This window comes from Xenopus laevis, chromosome 8L (genome assembly GCF_017654675.1).
Source record: "Xenopus laevis strain J_2021 chromosome 8L, Xenopus_laevis_v10.1, whole genome shotgun sequence".
NCBI classification, from domain to species: Eukaryota; Metazoa; Chordata; class Amphibia; order Anura; family Pipidae; genus Xenopus; species Xenopus laevis.
The window spans coordinates 18,243,947-18,266,070 of NC_054385.1; the positions used below are offsets into that span (position 1 = coordinate 18,243,947).

At 41.4% G+C, this 22,124-nt stretch overlaps 1 protein-coding gene across 1 annotated transcript; it reads left to right on the top strand.

The window, feature by feature from the left end:
- The first annotated feature begins 618 nt into the window (after window positions 1-618).
- Window positions 619-18,308, top strand: arpc5l.L (actin related protein 2/3 complex subunit 5-like L homeolog). Its single transcript, NM_001093233.1, is given in 4 exon segments — window positions 619-1,070; window positions 14,876-14,948; window positions 15,886-16,062; window positions 17,486-18,308. Coding segments are annotated over 4 exon segments (459 nt in total). The 5' UTR covers window positions 619-924; the 3' UTR covers window positions 17,549-18,308.
- The last annotated feature ends 3,816 nt before the right edge of the window (window positions 18,309-22,124 follow it).

A 22,124-nucleotide genomic window follows, 5' to 3' on the forward strand; every position in this document is an offset into this window, starting at 1 on the left:
TGTGTTGTTCACAAGGCAAAGTGATTGGACATAATTCCATTAATTTGGTTTTTTTGTATCAACGAACAGCTGAAGTCTGCCATTAGCCTCATTCCTCCTCATACCTGACAGAACTAGGTTGGGTTTCATTCAAGATGATACATCATTACCTAAGCAAGCATGCTCTATTTTCATACACAATTGTAAATAAGTACTAAACCCACTCTGCTCTGAGTATAAATGTGCTGACTTCGTGGTCACAGTGTTTTGGGGGACAAGTCTGCTCTTGCACAGCTCCAGAGTTGTTTAGCAACAAGCACCAACTATGTCGGCTTCTTGCATTTCACGTGGTCACCTTCCCCCTGCGGCCTAATCAAACTCGCAGCACACAAGCTGCCCCTATTGAAAGGAACACACATTTGACAACTAATCCGCAGCCCCGCTTTTATCTGTGAACGGCAGCTCTCCTACAACCCGCTGAGACCACTGAGAAGCAAAGTAAAATCTTAATCTCCCGCTTTCAGGTTTAATGTATACCACGTGACTATGACGCCGTGCGTCATGTGCGACTGGCGTCACGGGAGGACGGATCGCCACTAGGAAGTAGCCGCAGCCGTCACCGGAAGCGGAGGGAGCCGGGTGGACGGGAACCGTGAGTCCGTAACAGCGACCAAACCACCCCTTTCCCTCTTAGCCGCCACCTCCCTCCCTTGTCATCCCCTCCCTGATCAGCTGCCTCAGGACCTGGCCTTAGAGTATCGCCTCGGCACCCGCTTTCACTGGCACCCGCCCCCTTTCCCTCCTCTCTCAGCCCCCAGTTCATGTCACACTGCTCCATTGAGAAGGTTCACTGAGCCTCGTCCTCGCCTGCTGCTAGCCGCCAGTTCCTATCAGGGTGTCACACCCCCTTCCTCTGGGTGACTACAGGCGGCGGGCGAGCCTAACATGGCCAAGAACACGCTGTCTTCGCGTTTCCGCAAGGTGGACATAGACGAGTACGACGAGAACAAATTTGTTGACGATCAGCTGCAGGAGGAACCGGCCGAGCCTCAAGGGCCTGACGAGGCCGAGGTGGACAGTCTGATCAGACAATATCCTTTTACTACACACCTAGGCCCTTTTTAATGTCACAATTTATTGGAATCCCTTACCTGTATCTCTCTTGTCAGTGGCCCTGCGAGTTTGCGGCCAGGGCTAGTGGAATAGGGGCCAGGGCGAGTGGAATACAGGGCAAGTGGAATAGGGGCAAGGGGAATGGGGCCACGGCTAGTGGAATACAGGGCAAGTGGAATAGGGGCAAGGGGAATGGGGCCAGGGCTAGTGGAATACAGGGCAAGGGGAAAAGAGGCCAGGGCGAGTGGAATACAGGTAAGGTTGCCATCTGGCCTTTATTTTACCGGCCTGGCCAGTAAAAATGATGCTTGATGCCAATATTATTAATAGGAGAAAATGGCAAGAATATAGAAAGGCCGGTACTGTTTTTCCTGGAAAATGTGGCAACCCTAAATACAGGGCGAGGGGAATAGGGGCCTGGGCGAGGGGAAAAGGGGTCCTGGCGAATGGAATACAGGTAAGGTTGCCACCTGGCAGGTAAAAATTATGCTTGATGCCAATGTTATTAATAGGAAAAAATGGCAAGAATATAGGAATAGGAACCCGGGCTTGGGGAATAGGGGCACGGGGGTGGGGGAGTGCTATAGGGGGCCCAGGTATTTATTCACTGATAAACATTTTAAAATTTTTTTTGAGGGGATGGGGCTTCATATGATTTTGCAGTGGGTCTAAGGGACTTGTAGCTGTGCCACTGCCTCCAGCAGTTGTTCTGCACATTTGCCAGTGTCACTCCACATGTCTCCTTTGTCCTGGGAGTGTTAGGTAACAGCTGGGGCCATGTAGATAATATAAAATAAATATGAAAGCCATTATATCAATGGGGTACAACCGAACAAGAGGCTGGATGTGCTTGGTAAATCGCAGGCCCAGACTGGCAATCTGTGGGTTCTTTCAAATGCCAGAGGGGCTGCTATAAGATGCCATAGAAAGTAACTAGTGAGCTAGTGGGGAGCTGATTGGGCCTCTCTGTACTTGGAATGCCAGGGCCTATTGTGACTCCCAGTCCAGACCTGGTAAGTGGTCGTGGGTGCTGAGGGCTGGCGTCTCTGTGTGGTAGGTAGGACTGGACTTGCTGACCTGAGCTGGGCCCTTGTAAAGTAATGATCATGTTGCTGGCTTATTGATACTGTGCTTACATTCCTTACCAGTCATCGTGCCTGCGGCCGTGCTCTGGGGTTAAGCAATCAGAATGCAAGGTTACAGCTCTTGGGCTTGTGTTTGTTAGAAGAGAAAGATCTAGCAGTCGGTCATTTCAGCCTCACTCTTAGGTAAGACTGTAGTGGTGGTTAGGGTGTTTGTTATATACTTTAAGCACACACAGAGCAAATTTCAACAGAAATTTAAATACAAGGTAGCAGGTGTTGCATGGATTTATATAAGTCGCTTAAATATATTTCTTTGAAAGTCCAGCTGTGTCGTTATAGGGTAACAAGCATGTCGTGTATCTGATAAGTACTCTTCCCAAAATCCAATACTAGTCTTCTAGCCCACATGGTGTAGTAGAAAATGAATGGCTTGTTAATGTTACTTTAGGCAGAAGTTACCACTTTCAAATAATACAGTTGGCGGATTGGGTTCTCTTCACCAAACAAAATGAAGTTGTTTAAAGTAATTAAAATGTGCCGATGCCCTGTAAAACTGGTGTATTTGCCTCAGAAACACTGCTATAGGTTTTAGAAGTAATCTGCTGTGCAAACAACCATTCAGTCTGAAAAAGGAGAAAAAGCGCAGGATACATAGCAGATAAGCTCTGTGACATACAGAGAATGTATGCTGTGTATAGAATACAAAATGTAGAAGGTTTAGAATCCTGTGTAAAAACTGAACCCATTGTATTCTATTCCAGTGTAAGAACTGAACTCATTGTATTCTGTAGCTCATCTGTTCTCTTCTTGTTCACCTTCCAAACACTTTTCTAGTTGAATTTGTTTCCAAAATCGAAGTTTAAAGTTGAATGTTCCTGTTAGTCCTGCAGCGGGTCTGGTACCCGCAAAAACCTGTGGATTGCGGGTAGAAGTTCCGGGTGCGGTTATAGATGTTGGTCGGCCGCGGGTCTTCTCAATAGTGATTTTTACTCCTTTTTTCTGATCACGGTTTACAATGACAGCACTGATGGTCAGCGGGTCCGGGTTGCGGATAAGGTACTTGCGGGTAAGAATGCGGGTCTGTGTTGCGGATTACAGGTTGCAGATTGCGGGTACGGGTTGGGTATGGGTTCCAAAAAATGGACCCGCGCAGGACTCTAGTTCCTGTCTCTGGCATTTGTCTGACAGCTCATTAATTCAGTAACATTTCTCAGCAGCATCTCTGGAGTATTAGCAACTATTGTATCAATTCTAACAGCTGCCTGTAATGAAACCTAGGGATTCTGCTCAGCAGGGACAAAGATATTTTAGAACAGTTAAGAGAGTCGGCGACTCCCCCCTGCCAGCACTGTTTTAGAAAGGTGAAAAGATTTACACTTCAATATTAGAAGAACAGTCACATGTAGAAAATAGAAGGTAATTGGAAAAAGTCTTTATTACTGGTGAACTATCTGAAACCAACTGAACTGAAAAAAGGAGAACGACCCCTTTAAATGGAAACCCCAATGGCTACCGAGCAGTTTATTTATATATTTTCACTTTGGTTGTTACTAGTCAAATGTAGTATATGTAGTCATCTACAGCCGTGCACCTCCTTCGCTCCTTGTAAGAATCAAGTCCATTCTGTGCATGTGCCCATGCTGTTTTCCTGCTTCAAAGTTCACCTTTGCTCGTGCTGCACAAGCCTGTTTGATTTTATGCCGTGTGTTAAATTTGTTTAAAATGTGCCCCTGTAAGGTTTATGGCTCGCAGGATATATTTTGCTCCGGTGTTTTTCACTTCGTAGGTAGAAACACCCAGACTCATTGGCGTAGCCTGTTTATTAGTATTGATAGAATCTGCCTGTCAACAGCTGTAAAATTCAGATGGAGAATATTTACCATGTGCCTAAGGGGTTATTGTAAAACAAAGCCAGGAACTGTACCATTTTAGGTCTGCCTTGGAGTAATTAATTGCGAGAAATAATAGATCAGGCTGAAATGATATGAAAGGAAACAAAATGACATTTATGCGAGGAGGAAAGGTACGTTTTCCCCAGCCGTATAGACATTGCTGTGCTCGCTTCTGGCGTGGGAGTGACTCAGGTCTCTCACCCACCACACCCTAGTTATGCTTCACTTGCCTACGTTGTAAAAGCCTGCCTTGTTCCTGTGAGAACACTACCTACTTTGAGACTTTATGCAGCGCTTACACAAGTACCTAAATTGAGGTAATTGGCACTTTTCAACCTACAGGCTTGCATCTGTATTTACCAGCACTTTGTCGTTCTTCACCTTCATAATTTATTTGTATAGTGCCAGCAGGTTACGCAACACCGTACAAACTGGGATCTTACAAGTTAACAAACAAGAGAACTGGTAGGATTGGATGATGTTCATCAACATGAATTTCTTATACAATGTACAGCAATGTACAGTTTGCATTTGTTATTAAGTCATTTATGGGTTTTGTTTTTGTTAGGGTTGTCTTCCCTGTTAACTTTGTGTTCTGCAGCTCTCTGCTTTAGAATTGAAATTGTCTGGTTGCTAGGCTCACTAAACCCAGCAACCATACATTTTCCTAAAACGGACCTCTCCAGAGGCCAGACATGAGGACTTCCAACCCCTGAGGGCTACTATGCTTTTTATTAACAGGTAAAGACAAACTGAGCATAATTAAAGGGGTGGTTCATCTTTAATGTAAGTTTTAGTACAGGTATGGATCCATTATCCAGAAACCCGTTGTCCAGAAAGCTCCGAATTATGGAAAGGCCGTCTTCCATAGACACCATTTTATGCAAATAATCCAAATTCTTAAAACTGATTTCCTTTTTCTTTGTAATGATAAAACCGTAGCTTGTACTTGATCCCAACTAAGATATAATTAATCCTTATTAGAAGCAAAACCAGCCTATTGGGTTTATTTCACGTTTACATGATTTTCTAATAGACTTAGGGTCTGGCCGCACGGGCAGATTCGGGGAGATTAGTCGCCAGGCGACAAATCTCCTCTTCTTCGCGGCGACTAATCTCCACAATCTACCTTCGGCTGTAATGTAAATCGCCTGGGGGCAGGCACACGGAGCGCTTCATTTCCCAAGTCGCCCGTAATTGCCTCACGAGGAAACTTCGGGCGACATGGGAAAATGAATCGATCCGTGTGCCTGCTGGAAAACCAAAGGGCCTGTAATATATACATTTACACTTCTTGTTGTCTGACTCTGATACTAAATAAGGATCATCTGTTGGTGAAAAAATATTATATACACATTTATTATTTTCTGTAACATTGCAAAGAGCACTTGTCTGATCACTGATCACAGTTCGCCATTTTTCGTTGCTGACACTGTTTCAGCTGTGCACCAGCAGAGGGGGAATGATTGTTATGTGTATTAGTTCCCTCTGCCATATACATACCTGTGGTGCTGCAGGATCAAACGGTTGTTTGAAATTCCCAAATTTAGAAATACATTAGCCTCTGCTCTAAATATAGAGTTGGTGACTAGGCCCACAGTTTTGAGATCTGTTCCTGTGAACAGTGCTGCAGTATGTACTTAGTTTAGCAATTGCTCAAAGCAGTGCTTAGAGATGGCTTTAACTCTTTCATTCCCAGAGAAGCTGCATAACCCCTTTCCTAATATACAGTATTTAAAAAGGATAATTGCAGAAACCCAGTTCAGGCATACTGGAGTCTGGTTCTCCAGGATCTTCCGTTCATTTCTACTAGTGCTGCTCTGGTGCTTGCATCTGATTTTGATGTTTCTGGTTTCACCTGGGGATGCACCGAATCCAGGATTCCGAACCGATTCCGAATCATTATATGCATATGCAAATTAGGGGCAGGAAGGGAAATCCCTTAACTTTTTATCACAAAACAAGAAAGTAAAAATATATTTTTTTCACTTTTTCCCTTCTTATACAAAAGCGTGAACTAGGCCGAATCCCAAAGCGTGAACTAGGCCGAATCCCAAAGCGTGAACTAGGCCGAATCCCAAAGCGTGAACTAGGCCGAATCCCAAAGCGTGAACTAGGCCGAATCCCAAAGCGTGAACTAGGCCGAATCCCAAAGCGTGAACTAGGCCGAATCCCAAAGCGTGAACTAGGCCGAATCCCAAAGCGTGAACTAGGCCGAATCCCAAAGAGTGAACTAGGCCGAATCTCAAAGCGTGAACTAGGCCGAATCCCAAAGCGTGAACTAGGCCGAATCCCAAAGAGTGAACTAGGCCGAATCTCAAAGCGTGATTCGGCCTAGTTCACTTGGGCCGAATCCCTAGTTTGTCCACACACTTGTACCTCCAATTCTTTCCATCCTTAATGAACGCCTGCAATTTTTTTTGTCTGTTAACACGTTAAGTAGAGTGAGGGGAAGCCTTGTGGTTACTTCTTACATACACAATATATATGTGCACACCCTATAAATATATATATTGCTTTATTTTGAACACGTACCAAAAAATATATTATTTTTAAAATGCATGCAGGGTGCTTATATTGTGGCAACTACATGTTTTGGCATTCTGAACATATTGGGTATTGGAAAACCCCTGGTATTTATAATTAGGATATTCTTATCTTTATATTAAAGGACATGTGGGAGAAAAGAGTTGAAGGTGGGGGTAAATTTGCATCTTGCTGGAAACCAAATTGAAGGAAAGCCAGAAGTCTGCCCCTTGCGATATAATCCTTAGAAAGTGCTTGTGTTTATTTACACTAGTGTCCGTTTAATACACTTCTGTGCATAGAACATGTCCACATTTGAACTAACTACTGAACTACAACGTGGAGACTCGTATACATCACATTGTGTGTTAGAAATATTTAAATGTGTGTGGTATCAATAGAAGGAAATGCAGTAGCAGGAAGAGCGGTTTGTGAGTAGTAGTCTATACAAAGGTGAAACTGCAGATCTGAGAGGCAGATAAGAAGCCGGAGCCTGCTCTGCTCTTTAACCATTTTGGTCTCAAGTTTTTTTTTTTTGCCAGTGCAGCTGCTTCAAGAGAGAATTCTGCAATTTCACGTTGATTCAGGTCATTTTCTTATTTGCTGGTCCCACGGGTTTGTTTCGGGGTCAGGCGATTACTACTGAGGTGTGATTTCAGTGGTTTAGTTACCTGTCTGCTGAAATGGAAATGACTCGGGTGAAAAAACACTGTAACTGTTCATGTGCCTTCAGATGAAGTTTTTTTTTTTTTCTATCATGGATGCCAGTCTCAAGTCCAGAGAGTTAATTGTATAGTCCCTTCATATATTTATACATAGTAGGGATGCACCGAATCCACTATTTTGGATTCAGCCGAACCCCTGAAACCTTCGTGAAAGATTTGGCTGAATACCGAAGCGAATACTAATTTGCATATGCAAATTAGGGATGGGAAGGGGAAAACATTTTTTACTTCCTTGTTTTGTGACAAAATATCCCTCCCCACCCCTAATTCGCATATGCAAATTAGGTTTCAGATTCCGTTCGGAAGGGCAGAAGGATTCGGCCGAATCCTGCTGAAAAAGGCCGAATCCAGAACCGATTCGGTGCATCCCTAATACATAGCGATCATATCCCTCTACTGAAGAAGTGTAAACAATCCCAACTTGGCCAGCTTGTCTTTCTAACTGACATTTTCCATGCTAAGAGACAATTGCTCTGCTTTGTGTGTTGCTTTTGTGTACTGGAGACCAGAACAAGACTGCACAGAAGTAGAGGATAAACTACTGCTTGTAAGTGCTAAATACTTTCTTTGAAATTGGTGATACAGTTTAATGTAACACAATGTTACCCTGAATGTGTATCATGCAGTATATTTCAGCCTTGCTATGCCTTTAACTTTTAATAGCCTGTGACTCCCCCCTTCATTTGCAAAATGAACGTGAGCTTTCCCATAAGGAATTTATTTTCCCTTTTTTGTTTTTTTTTATAGATCACATTGCTAATTTTATATAATTTGAAATGGCTTAAACACATCAGGGATCCAGCCTACATGCTTTTCATCTACAAAATAGAAAATTGAAAGACATGCAATTAAAAGGCAGCGCAGAGATATATCAAGCGTGACTTTATGCTTTTCTAAAGAATCCTTTTTTTTTTTTTTTGTGTAAGGCATATTTCTATCAGGAAATGGGTTCATCAAAAAAATGAAGCAATGGATTTCTAAATGTTTGTGTGATTATGGCAATGCTGGCCTGTATAGAGGTTTGTGACTTCAGTTGTGTGTTGGTTGCATATTGGTTGGTTGTATTTGGGAGAACCCCGCTCAGATTTGGGCAGATTAGTTGCCCGGTGACAAATCTCCTCTTCTTCGGGGCGACTAATCTTTCTGAACTGCCGACGGGATGACACTCGGAGCCCGAAATTTCCTCGTGAGGCAACTTCGGAAAACTAAGCGCCCCCGAGTGCCATCCCTTCGGAGATTTACATTCTAGCCGGCGGGAGGCAGTTTGGGGAGATTAGTCACCCTGAAGAAGAGGAGTTTTGTCGCCAGGGGGCTAATCTCCCCGAATCGGAGAAATTGATATGTAAACAGGTATGAGACCCACTATCCAGAAAACTCCAAAATACGGGAAGGCCATTTCCATAGACTCCATTTTAATCAAATAATTAAAATGGAGAAATAAATTTCCTTTGTCTCTGTAATAATAAAACAGTACCTTGTACTTGATCCCAACTTGATCCTTACTGGAGGCAAAACAATCCTATTAATTCATGTTCAAATGATGGTGATCCAGATTACAGAAATACCCCTTAACCGGCAAACCCCAGGCCCTGGGCATTCTGGATAACAGTAGCAATACCTTTAGGTAAAGTTAAATTTGCTTTTTCTCTGATACTCCTGAAACCATGAATAATACATTTGCAGTACATTTTGCGTCTCCTTTATTAATGTAAGTCCTAAAAGCTCAGCAGCCAAAAAAAAATAAAAATTAATGGCTAAGGTAGCTGCGATTTTAAAATAATAAATACCCTTTAAAAATGGAGAAAATCACGTTCTTCATATTTTATAGGCATCTTCCAAACTAATTGTGTGTATATTAATCTTTCAGAACGAGCCTTTATTAATGAAATTGTGGGATAACTTCCCAGGCACATATGGGAGCAGATGGAGAGCATCAGTAGAGCATAGGAAAGTACTAATCATGAGTTCTTAGCTGCTTGTTCCGTGCAGCACTGAGCACTAAACACCAGCAAGGGTTTGGCAACAGGACATGTTTGTGACTGTGACAGCCTTCAGCAGGGTGGTGATGTACCTTTATTTCCACTTAAGTGATGGTACAACTTGATGGACAAGTAGGAAATTTATTTATTTTTAAAACATGTGGATTGTTTATTTTTTATTAAACATCCACTTCAGGGATATAACCCATGCATGGTGGTGTTTGAGAAATAAGCAAGACTATAGACTAAAGTTATTAATTCTCTAGTTGGAGGGGAAATACCCCTTAAAAAGGTAGGGTTTATCACTGCAAAAAAAGAAAAAAGAAAAAAAAAAATATATATATATATATATATATTTGCCCATCTAGACTCCATTTTATCCAAAAATTCAAAATTTTAAAAAATGATTTCCTTTCTCTGTAATAATAAAACAGTAGCTTGTACTTGATCCAAACTAAGATATAATTAATCCTTATTGGAAGCAAAACCAGATATTGGGTTTATTTAATGTTTACAGGATTTTCTAGTAGACTTAAGGTAAGAAGATCTAAATTACAGAAAGATCTGTTATCTGGAAAACCCCAGATCCCAAGCATTTCAGATAGCAGGTCCCATACCTGTGTGTATATGTATATACAGGTATGAGACCTGTTATCCAGAATGCTCGGGACCTGAGGTTTTCCTGATAATGGATCTTTCCGTAATTTGGATCTTCATACCTTAAGTCTACTACTACTAGAAAAACATGTAAATATTAAACCCAATAGGCTGGTTTTGCTTCCAATAAGGATTAATTATATCTTCGTTTGCATCAAGTACAAGCTACTGTTTTATTATTATGGAGAAAAAGGAAATCGTTTTTAAAACTTTGGATAAAATTTAGTCTATGGGAGACGGCCTTTCCATAATTGGGAGCTTTCTGGATAACGGTCTCCAAATGACTAATCCCTTACCTGTATATGTATGTGCATACAAGAGAGAGAGAGAGAGAGAGAGAGAGAGAGAGAGAGATGCACTGTTCTTGTTTATCAGACGCCCTATTTATTTAGCGTTGTTGACAGCCTTGATGATGTCAGTGTTGGTAATAAGTACCTTTGAAGAAGTTATACCATTATAATTGGTGTTTTCAAGCACTGCTCATTCTGAATAGTGCAAATTCCCTAATGTAAACTTACTGCCAGGCAGGTGTTGGCAAGACACAGCCAGCACCTTGACATAAGTGTTTTTCCTTTGCAATCCATATGTATGGCATATCTTACAAATACTGAGCGATACTGTTTGGAAACTCAGGAACAGACATCAGTGTCCATTTTTAAGATGTTACAGGTATGGGATCCGTTATTTGGAAACCCGTTATGCAGAAAGCCATAGACTCCATTACAATCAAATAATTACTTTTTTTTTTTTAAAAGATTTCATTTTTCTCTGTAATAATAAAACAGTAGCTTGTACTTGATCCAAACTAAGATATAATTAATCCTTATCGGAGGCAACGCCAAGATTTAAGACATGATCATGCAAATTACGGAAAGACCCCTTATCCAGAAACCCCCCCGGTCGCTACCATTCTGGATAACCAATCCCATACCTGTACTCTCTCTCACTCCCTAGACCAGTGATCCCCAACCAGTAGCTCGTGACCAACATGTTGCTCTCCAACCCCTTGGATGTTACTCTCAGTGACCTCAAAGTAGGAGCTTATTTTTGTATTCCTGACTTGGAGGCAAGTTTTGGTTTTATAAAAAACCATGTGTACTGCCAAACAGAGCCTCAATGTAGGTTGACAATCACATAGGGGCTACTAAATGGCCAATCACAGCACTTATATAGCACCCCAGGAGCATTTTTCATGCTAGTGTTGCTCCCCAACTCCTTTTACTTCTGAATGTGGCTCACGGGTTGTAAAGGTTGGGGATCCCTGCCCTAGACCATGTGGTGAAAACCTTCAATAACCTTATTAATATCTCCCATAACAATATAGAAATGCAAAAATGCTGCCTTGAGTTGCTGTCAAATTGTCATCACCACAAATGTGTTTCAGTTCAGGGGTGCTCGACATAGCCCACTAATAATGAGTGATAATCTTAACTGCACACTGCAAGAATATTGGATTTCAACATGCCTGCAGCCTTGGCACGGTTCATGGCTGATAACGAATAGTCATTGGGGCAAATTCCCTAAGCGGCGCAAATCTGCTAGCGACGGCTTTGCCCACTTCACAACACTTTGCCAGGCGTAAATTCGCCAGGACTGCGCTAATTCCCTAAAATGCGAAGTTGCATCCGAACACTAGCGAATTTACGCTAGTGTTATTTCGCCAAGCAAAGTGAAGTTGCGCTATCATTGGCTAATTTGCATACAGTGGGAAGTGAAAGGTGAATGGACGTATATGTTGCAGCAAATCCGCATCTTTGTGAATTTGCGGCGTTACGTCCGTTCGACAGCGAAAATTCGGCTGGCGTTATAGAGTGCAAAACAACGCTAGATTCCATCTCCGCTAGCGAAGTGGCGTCTTCGCCCATTCGGAATCGGCTTTGTTACTAAATTACGTCACGCTGGTGAATTTTCGCTAGCCTTAGTCACTTCGCCCTGTAGGGAATCTGCCCCATATGTTTAACATACAAATCCAGTAGCAGCAACCTGAAATCATTTCACCCCCTCCTGTCAAGCATACAGGTGCCCCATGTTGTTGAATGAACACGTCTCACCACATGTAGTTAGCATGATGTATTGTACAACACGGTTGCGGGGGGGGGGGTTGGTGTTCAGCCATAATAGCCAGCAGTGAGATTCTCCATGTGTAAAATTAGTTTGGATACCTTGTAAGCTTGCTCCTAGCATAGATAGTCACTTCATTAACCGAAACTCGTTTTGTCCAGCAAATTCTTAAAATATTCCTGTTAAACTGAACGAAGGATCAGCCTCTCGGAAGGCACTGTTCCCCACTGTGTCACAAATGACTTCATGCCATGAATTTGTCTGTTCCAGTTACACATGATGACTTAAATTTAGATACTCCAGAAATCCCTCTTGGGCATTTTATTTATTTATAAGCCATCACTGGAGGGGGACGTGGCAAAGCCTTTAAAATGGATGGCCACCTATTTGCCCAGACTTACCAAAGAGGAAAAATAGTTCCCTTGTAAGATATGGGCTTTACCCTTCAGCATCACTTAATCAATTAGTGAGATTGGCAGCGGCAATTAAAGATGGCTGTACGACGGCATATATTTACCTACATTATGATCTGATCTGCAACAATAAGATCAGCCAGATATCGCACTGAGCTAAAAGTGGGTGCACCAACATAAGATCCGCTTGCCAAATGAGGTGTACGGCCAACTTAAAAAACGCTTTACTTGCAGTCTTACGGTGCATGCCCTGCCTCCTCCTTATTTCTTTTCATGTCATGAATGGTTTTGGCAGCCAAGAATAATACTATGCAAATGAATGCGGACAGTGAGAGCATGCAAAGTAGCGATGGAAGCCAATCTCTGCATTAGCACTGAATGGTAAGTGCACAGTTCCACCCCTTTATACATGGAGCATTCCTTCAGAAAGCTTTCTACTGAGAATAATGTTGTTAGGACATTGCATTAAGGCAGCCGACCCCGTTAAGGCCGTCCATATGAAACATGTAATTGTGAAATTATTCTTTCCTACAATGCAGCTGCTTTGTACATTCTTTAATAAAGTAGTATGTGTTGTATGATCCTCATAATCTCATCTGTCACAGTGCCTTTCATGAATTAAGGGTAGGACTACACAGACGTTTTCAGCGCGATCCGACGCGCTGCGACAAAACGCATGCGATGGAACTTAGGTAAGAGATAGAAATGTCGGATGAAGTCGCAACATTGATCCGACTCAGATCAACGCTGCGACTTCATCCGTCATTTCTATCTCTTACCCTATTTCCGTCGCATACGTTTTGTCGGATCACGCCAAAAACGTCCGTGTAGTCCTACCCTTATAGACGGCATTGTGTGCTCCATTCAGGGCTGTGGAGTCGGTACATAAATCCTTCGACTCCTCAGTTTATGGTACCTCCGACTCCTCTGTTTTTAAAGGAACAGTAACACCAAATATCAAAAGTGCATTAAAGTAATTCAAATAAAATGTACTGTTGCTCTGCACTGGTAATAACTGTGTTTCCTACAAAAAGACTCTACAGTTTATATAAACAAGGCGCTGTGTAGCATGGGGGCAGACATTTAAGCTGCTAGAAAAGAAAGGCGCCGGTTACATAGCAGACGACAATTAAAACACCATTGTATTGGACAGGGCTTATCTGTTATGTGCTATGTATCCTGTGCCTTTTCTCCTTTTTTTCCAGCTTGAATGGCTGCCCCATGGCTACACAGCAGCTATACTAGTATACTAGCAAACACACAGCTTTTCCCAGTGCTAACAGTATATTATATGTTAATTACTTTAAAGCAATCTTTTGGTGTTACTGGGCCTAATCTAATTTCCATGTCCATTGAAAGAAGTGAAGTACACAACATAGAAGGCATTTTATCTGCTCAGAAATATAAACCATATCGTTTGGTAATTCTAAATCAGAATCAAAGTTAAATGACATAAACCAAACACAACTGGAAAACCTAAAACAACTTTATTAATTGAACCTGGCATATAGCTGTAGAGTCGCTGCTAAATAAAAACCAATATTAACTAAAGTATTGTTCTTAGAAACAGAATTGCTTCTGCCATATCCTCCTTCATAGAAGCTCTTATATCAGATTATTTTCAGTGCTTGTATTTAAAGTTATTTGGAGTCAGTCGCTACATTTTTGGTGACTGACTCCAGATACCCAAAATTGCTTCTGGTTTCATAACAGCCCACCAAGAGAGCGGACATTAAAGAGAAACTGTCATGGAAAACAGTTTTTTTTTCCAAAATGCATCTGTTAATAGTGCTGCTCCAGCAGAATTCTGCATTGAAATCCATTTCTCAAAAGAGCAAACGGGTTTTTTTATATTCAATTTTGAAATCTGACATGGGGCTAGACATTTTGTCAGTTTCCCAGCTGCCCCAGTCATGTGACTTTCCCATGACAGTATCCCTTTAAAGGCAGGTAGTATTTAAATTGCTTGCTATAACCATATTGCTACCCTAAATATGCTTTACATTTTACGATCCTTTTCTTTAAAAGCAGGGTGCACTTTTCAAAGTATTCCTCTTAAATACACAATGAAGTATAATGTCATAACATTGTTTGCACTGCACATTCCCTTGTGTTTGTATTTAGGCATACCTTAGGTGGAATATGTACTTGCTTTGCTTGAGGTCTGCATATCTCCTTCGATAACAATAGAAACAGCACCTTGTTATAAGTCAATGCGAAAACTGCTGACCAACTAACCCTCAGCATAACAAACTGCTGCAAAAAATAAAAGGATGAAGGGAGGGGATAGTTTATACTACACTTCATGATTTGTAACTTAATGCTCCAATTTATTAAAAAAAGAAAAACTGAGGTTGACAAGGCTGGCTTGATCCCAGACACATTTGTGAAGCCTTTTATTTTCCTGGTTCTGCTGCTTTATTTTTCCTTGACTGTATGATTCACAGGGGAATTGCTCCGAGCATTCCAATCTGCCTTAAGGAATTCTCCTGTTAACTCCAAGAACCAAGTAGCGAAGGTAAGAATGTGTCTCCGTCGCATTAAGTTCTTTCTTTCTGATCATAACAAACCATCTTTTTGGTGTCCGTGGCACTGCACATGCTCAGATTGCTAACAGAGAATGAAGCCTCGTGGGGTTTCCACGTTAACAGATCATCCATTAAAAAAAAAAAACCACGACACCTTGAAATACCGCAAGGCCGGCTGGTGCAGCATTTACAAAGGCTGTGTGTGGTGTTTGTACCTTAAAGGGAAACTATCACGAAAATCTAAATTTATCAGCTTCAGCCTACTGAAATCAGAAACTTTCTAAATACAATCAAATAAAATTCTGTACTGTTTCTGTAATAATCAAGTTTATCTTCACTGTTTCTCTTGGCCGATGATTTAATGGACCCCAACAGCAAATACTTTGGGGCCGATTCATCAAGAGTCGAATATCGAGGGTTAATTAACCCTCGATATTCGACTAGGAACTAAAATCCTTCGACTTCGAATATCGAAGTCGAAGGATTTAGCGCAAATGCTGCGATCGTACGATCGAAGGATTATTCCTTCGATCGAACGATTAAATCCTTCGAATCGAACGATTCGAAGGATTTAAATCCAACGATCGAAGGAATATCCTTCGATCAAAAAAACTTAGGCAAGCCTATGGGGACCTTCCCCATAGGCTAACATTGACTTTGGTAGCTTTTATCTGCCGAAGTGGGGGGTCGAAGTTTTTTTTAAAGAGACAGTACTTCGACTATCGAATAGTCGAACGATTTTTACTTTGAATCCTTCGATTCGTAGTCGAAGGTCGAAGTAGCCCATTCGATGGTCGAAGTAGCCCAAAAAATGCTTCGAAGTTTTTTTACTTCGAATCCTTCACTCGAATTTAGTGAATCGGCCCCTTTGTGTATAATATAATGGTATTATAATTATATAATGGTCCTTTCTTTCTTGCACTCCAGGAGAGAACCCAGGCAATCGTACTCAAGGTCCTGACGTCGTTCAAAAGCAACGAGATTGAGAAGGCAGTGAACACGCTGGACCCGAATGGGATTGACCTCCTCATGAAATACATCTACAAGGGGTTTGAAAAACCTACAGAGAACAGCAGCGCCATATTGCTACAGTGGCATGAAAAGGTGTGTGTTTGTGTACATACTTTTTTACCTATTCTATCTATGGTTTTTGTGACAAAATATGAAAATCCATATTCTACTTCCTGCTTCCAAAGAGCAAAGCCAAACAAACCAGCATCCACTGTGAAGCCTCTGGATAGAAAGCTGCTCTGTATTGAAAGATCACAGGCTATACGTGGGGAAAATAACAAGTATGTTGAGCAGAAACCCTATTGTTGAAAAACTGGGTATGCTGTCCCTTTAAAGGAGAAGGAAAGCTACCAAAGCAGTTTATTGCCAATAGATTAGCCACAATAGTGCAAGCTATAAGACTATATTTATTCTGTAGAATGCTTTACCATACCCGAGTAAACCGCTCTAGAATCTCTGTTTGTTTAGACCCTGTCTAAAAAAGGCTACTCTCCTATTCATATTCCAGTCTCTTATTCAAATCAATGCAAGGTTGCTATGGGAATATAGACCCTAGCAAGCAGATTGCTGAAATTGCAAGTTGCTGAATAAAAAGCTACATAACTCATACACTACAAATACTAAACAAATGAAAGCGAATTACAAATTGGCTCAGACTATCACTTTCTACATCATACATATTTGCATCATTTTGCCTTAAAGGAGAACCAAACCCTTAATTAAAAAAAACACCTACCCTTCATAGACCCCCCCCCCCCTGCCTAGGTGTTACCCCCGGCTTTACAATTATATGAAGTGAAATTCATTTTTGGATATTTAGGAATTTGCTTAGTATTAAGCCACATTAATATTATATTATTGTAACATCAATAGGGCCCAGCACACATCTGATTTACTGATCCATTTACGTCACCCTTCCCTTCTGAATGTGCACAACCTTGCACACAGTGGGGCTTATTTATCAACACTGGGCAAATTTGCCCATGGGCTGTTACCTATAGCAACCAATCAGTGATTAGCTTTTTAAAGCCAGCTGCAAGAAGAACAATGACTGCAGCAATCTGATTGGTTGCTGTAGGTAACAGCCCACGGGCAAATTTGCCCAGCATTGATAAATGTACCCCAATGTTTCCATCTCTTGAGCCAGCCCTTATTGTGCTCTTCAAGATTTCATTGTTAAAGTTCGTGCCTTTGCATTTCATGCAGCATTGTTGGACCAAAGTTGTGCCATTTTATCTTCCATCCCAAACTCTGACCGTGGTTGCATGTTCGCTACCCAATATCATGACCAAATACAACAGTGGGAGGGAGTTTTAAAATTAAAAAAAATCATTCTGTCTTAATGAAATTCATACACCCAGTTAGTCGCTTCACTTGATTGCTATATAATTAAATGAATAACTTGATGAATTTTGTGCAAGAGGTGTTTAATTGGTTGATTGAAAATTGGCAATAGATATTGTCGTACCCGATATTTGAGCACTCACAAGTAGCTTTCTGTTTTCTCTCCTTGCAGGCATTCGTAATAGGAGGCCTTGGATCCATAGTCCGAGTTCTCACCTCACGAAAAACTGTGTAAAAGACTGTACTAGGTGAATCCAGAAGTTGTGTTCCAGGCTCCAGAGCTGTGAATGAAGAGTGAATACAGAGACCCACCTGTCTGCAGAGTGCTATCTATTCAACTGTTGGGAATGCTTCTTATTACTGACTATGGACGAAATATGAATGTATGTTTGTTTAATGGGCTATATTTTGTTCCAAGCACCAGTCCTCTTTAGCATGGTCATACTGTTAGTGCTTAAAATAAAGATTTACCGAAGGGTGGTGGGGGGGGGGGGGGGGGTCAAGGAACAAAGTTGTCTCCACCATAGATGTGCCGCTAATTCCACAGCTGCAGCCGTTCCTAAGCTATAAAACAATCCCAGCTCTGACTCCTCTGAAATCCAACTATTCACAATAAAATGCTAGTTTAGCCGGAAGGATCTGCTAAAATGGATTGGGACTGGTGGCTTTTATTTTGTTAACTTGTACATACAGGATTTTAGAAGTTCCCTGATTTTGGTCTTACTTGAAAACGAAAATAATACATAAAAAAAAAACGGTTCAACCCCAATCACTGGCAGAGAGGCCGGCAACACAACGTCGTTCCCTCACTGGCACGAGAAGGGTTGAGCCGTTAGTGGTGGGGGAATAAGATACATGTTTGTGGTGTTCAGCCTTTGTTTTGCAGTCTCACTGGGGCGTTTTGGTATTTTGTCCTACCACTGGGTGGCGCTGCTCTGATACCTGTAAACTTTATTAAATTACAACTTCCATGAGTGAAGTGTTGAAAAAAAAAATCTGTTTTCATTTATTTCTTTAGATATTATTGTTTTTTAAAGCAAAATAGCATGTTACTAAATATGAACCATACAATAGAAGTCCTAGGGCGAACGATAAAATGTCACCTCCGAAAGGGATCTGCAGGGTAACGTACGGGGGTAACGTAACGGGGGTATGGGAAGACCAAACAAATATGTATAAGCATAACAACTTCACAAGTAGAATAACGCAACTAATTAAATGGGTGGCCCAGGTGCTCCTGACCCAGGCCCAAGGGAGCGGACAATCCGTATGTAGAAAAACAAAATCTTGGAGCAAGGCACTTAAGTAGGTCACGCATAGATCAGACTAATAATAGGTAAAAATAGAAATATTTTATTGGTATAATCTGCCCCTAAGTGTCCTAGTGACACGAAACGCGTTGGAAATATTTTATTTGTATAAACAACTCATGCCTAAAGCGTTTTGTGTCACTAGGACACTTAGGGGCAGATTTATCAAAGGTCGAGGTGAATTTTCGAAGTTAAGCTATTTTTTGTGTACTTCGACTAGGGAATAGTCCAAATTAGATTCGCATTTGAAAAAAACTTAGAAATTTGTCATGCACGGTCTCTTTAAAACTTCGACTTCGATCATTCGCCATCTAAAACCTGCTGAAGTGGGGGACCTCCTAGAACCTGACCTATTTGGAGTCAATTGGTGGACTTTGAGAAATCGAAGTTTCTTGGGGGAAAAACTCTTCACCCAAAAAAAGTCTGACCACTTTGGTTGGTCTTTTTGAATTTCAAAGTATTTTCAATTCGATATTCGACCCTTGATAAATATGCCTCTTAGTCATATGCCTAGTATAGCGTATGACTGTGTCCTAGTGATACGAAATGCATTAGGCATGAGTTGTTTATACAAATAAAATATTTCTATTTGTACCTATTATTAGTTCGATCTATGTGTGACCTACTTGAGTGCCTTGCTCCAACATTTTGTTTTTCTAGGTATGGAAAGACCAATCAGGTAGTGATGTTGGCTTGAAGCTAATATGGCAGGTGGGTTTGGGCTGACAACACACTTCATGTGGGTCGCAGGTCTAATGGCTTTTACTAGCCAGCCTTTTCTGGTGACATCTTAAGTCACTGGAGGGGGTGCGTGGCTTTGGTATAAATAGTGCTGCCAATTGATGGGTGTGAGTATTTGCAGGTTAGGGTCAGCGTGGGTTAAAGAATTTGTTACCCACACATTACTAGTACAGGTATGGAACCGGTTATCCAGAATGCTCAGGACCTGTGGTTTTCCGGATAACTGACCTTTACGTAATTTAGATCTTCATACCTTAAGTCTACTAGAAAATCATGTAAACATTAAATAAACCCAATAGACTGGTTTTGCTCCCAATAAGGATTAATTATATCTTGGTTTGGATCAAGTACAAGCTGTTTTATTATTACAGAGAAAAAGAGGAAATCATTTTTAAATACAGAGCTTTCTGGATAACTGATCCCATACCTGTCAGGTGGCCAAATATTTAAGTCACTTGCCATAATTTATAGCACAAATATAAATTTTCCCCATGCAATGAGATACAAGTGTAAGTATTCCTCACATGACTTATAATAACCACATTTACGTAAAGTGCCTCCCACATCAATAAATCACTTATTACAGTTTGTGTGTGCACCATTAATTGGCCACCCACATTTTAGTATCTAAGCACCGCTGCCATTTATTAATGATAACATCTGAGACATTAACCCTACTGAACCCCTGTGGGATGGACTGTAACAGTATTTGTCAGTGTGAATCAAGGCAAGCCCATGTATTCCCCCTTTATTATTATTATTATTATGTATTTATATAGTGCCAACATATTTCGCAGCGCTGTAAAGTAAATGTGTTTATACAACTAAATCACGTGAATTGCAAACGTAGAACATATGGAGTTACACACATCACAACCAATACTGGTACAAAAGGTGAGGGAGGCCCTGTGCAAAAAGAGCTTACAATCTAAAGGGAAGGGAATAAGACACAAGGTGTGGGAGTGGGCAAGATCAGAATTAAGTGGGTGAGAGATGTGGTATTGCATTTGGTAGTTAAGAGTGAGGGTAGGCTTCTCTAAAGAAGTGCATTTTAAGAGAGTTAGTGAAAGCAGAAAGGTTGCGAGAAAGTCGGACAGACCGTGGAAAAGAATTCCAGGAGGGGTGCAGCCCTTGCAAAGTTTTGAATGTGAGCAGGTAATGAGAGAAGAGTTTAGTAGCAGGTCAGTAGAGGAGTGTAGTAAGCAGTTGGGGGAGTATATAGAGATAAGTTCAGAGATGTAGGGAGGAACTTTGAATGTCAGGGTCATTCATTTTTATTCTGAAAGGTAGTGAAAGCCAGTGCAGAGAGAGGCATTGCAGAGGACTGGAGAGGTGTCTCTGGAGGGGAAGGCCAATTAATAGAGAGTTACAGTAGTCTACACGTGATATCACAAGAGAGTGAATAAGAATTGTGGCAGCAGTGTTATGATTTAATAAGTGACTAGATATGAGGAGTGAAGGACAGGGCAGAATCTAGAATAACCCCAAGGCACTGGGCCCGGGGAGATGGGGTGATAGTGGAATTGTTAGCTATGATGGATAATTCCAGGATGTTAGTGGGAGGAAAGAGAACCATTTCCGTTTTAAAGAGGTGTAATTTAAGGTAGGGTTGCGACATCCAGGTAGAGATGACGGACAGGCAGTTTCAAGTCACATGTGACTGAGGAAAGTGATTTAATCAGTATTGCACGGAGAGGGAGATAAGCAAACTGCTATACAATGTACATTATTCAGACTATGTACAAATATGTAGGAAATTTCTGTGACGGTTAAGTAAAAATACTTTGCAGGAGCAGAATTTACACAGACAATATGAAATAAATATGTTCATATACAGTACTGCATTTGTTTTCCAGAAGTTCAGTACATTAAAGTCTCTCCTATTGTTGATGAGAAGAAGTCATTACAAATCCTACCCTTGCTGTTCAAGTATACCCAAGTATCATTCGGGAATTCGTTTTCTCACATTTCTAGACAGCGAATGAACAACCTGCGTCCCACCTATAAAAATGGTTTTAAAATGATTTACTCGGGTTTATTATCCCAGTTTGATGACTCCAGACAAGCTGTCCAATCAGAATCCAACTGATTTTGAGAGGGCAGGCCAGAGCCTGGCCAAGTTTTTGGCTCTCAAGGCCATCATGACCCCCCCCCCTCTGCTTGCCGTTCCCCCCCCCCAACAAGTTTATGTAAAAAGGGCTGAAGAAAAGGCAGCAGAATTATATGCCTATGGTCCTAGTGCCCCTCCATTGTTGCACCCTCAGCATGTTCCTCTTGCCAACTCCTCCAGAACCAAGTCAGGAGCTTTCTGGCCTGTACATATCTTAAAGGGGTTGGTCACCTTTGATGTAGAGAGTGATATTTGGAGACAATACGCAATTTGCAAAAAGGTTTTTTGAGTTATTTAGATTTTTATTCAGCAGCTGTTCAATTTTCATTTTAAGCAATCTGGTAACTAGGGTCCAAATTACCCTAGCAACCATGCATTGATTTGAATAAGAGACTGGAATATGAATAGGGGAGGGCCTGAATAGAAGGATCAGTAATAAAAAAAATAACAATACATTCGTAGCCTTAAAGCAGAGTCACACGGGGATATTAATCGCCCGGCGACAAATCGACTCTTCTTCAGGCGACTAATCTTCCCGACCTGCCTTTCCGTTGCTAGAATCTAAATCGCCTGCGAGATGGCATTCTGAGCGCTTCATTTTCGGAAGTCGCCCGAAGTTTCCTCGTGAAGCATCTTCGGAAAACAAAGTG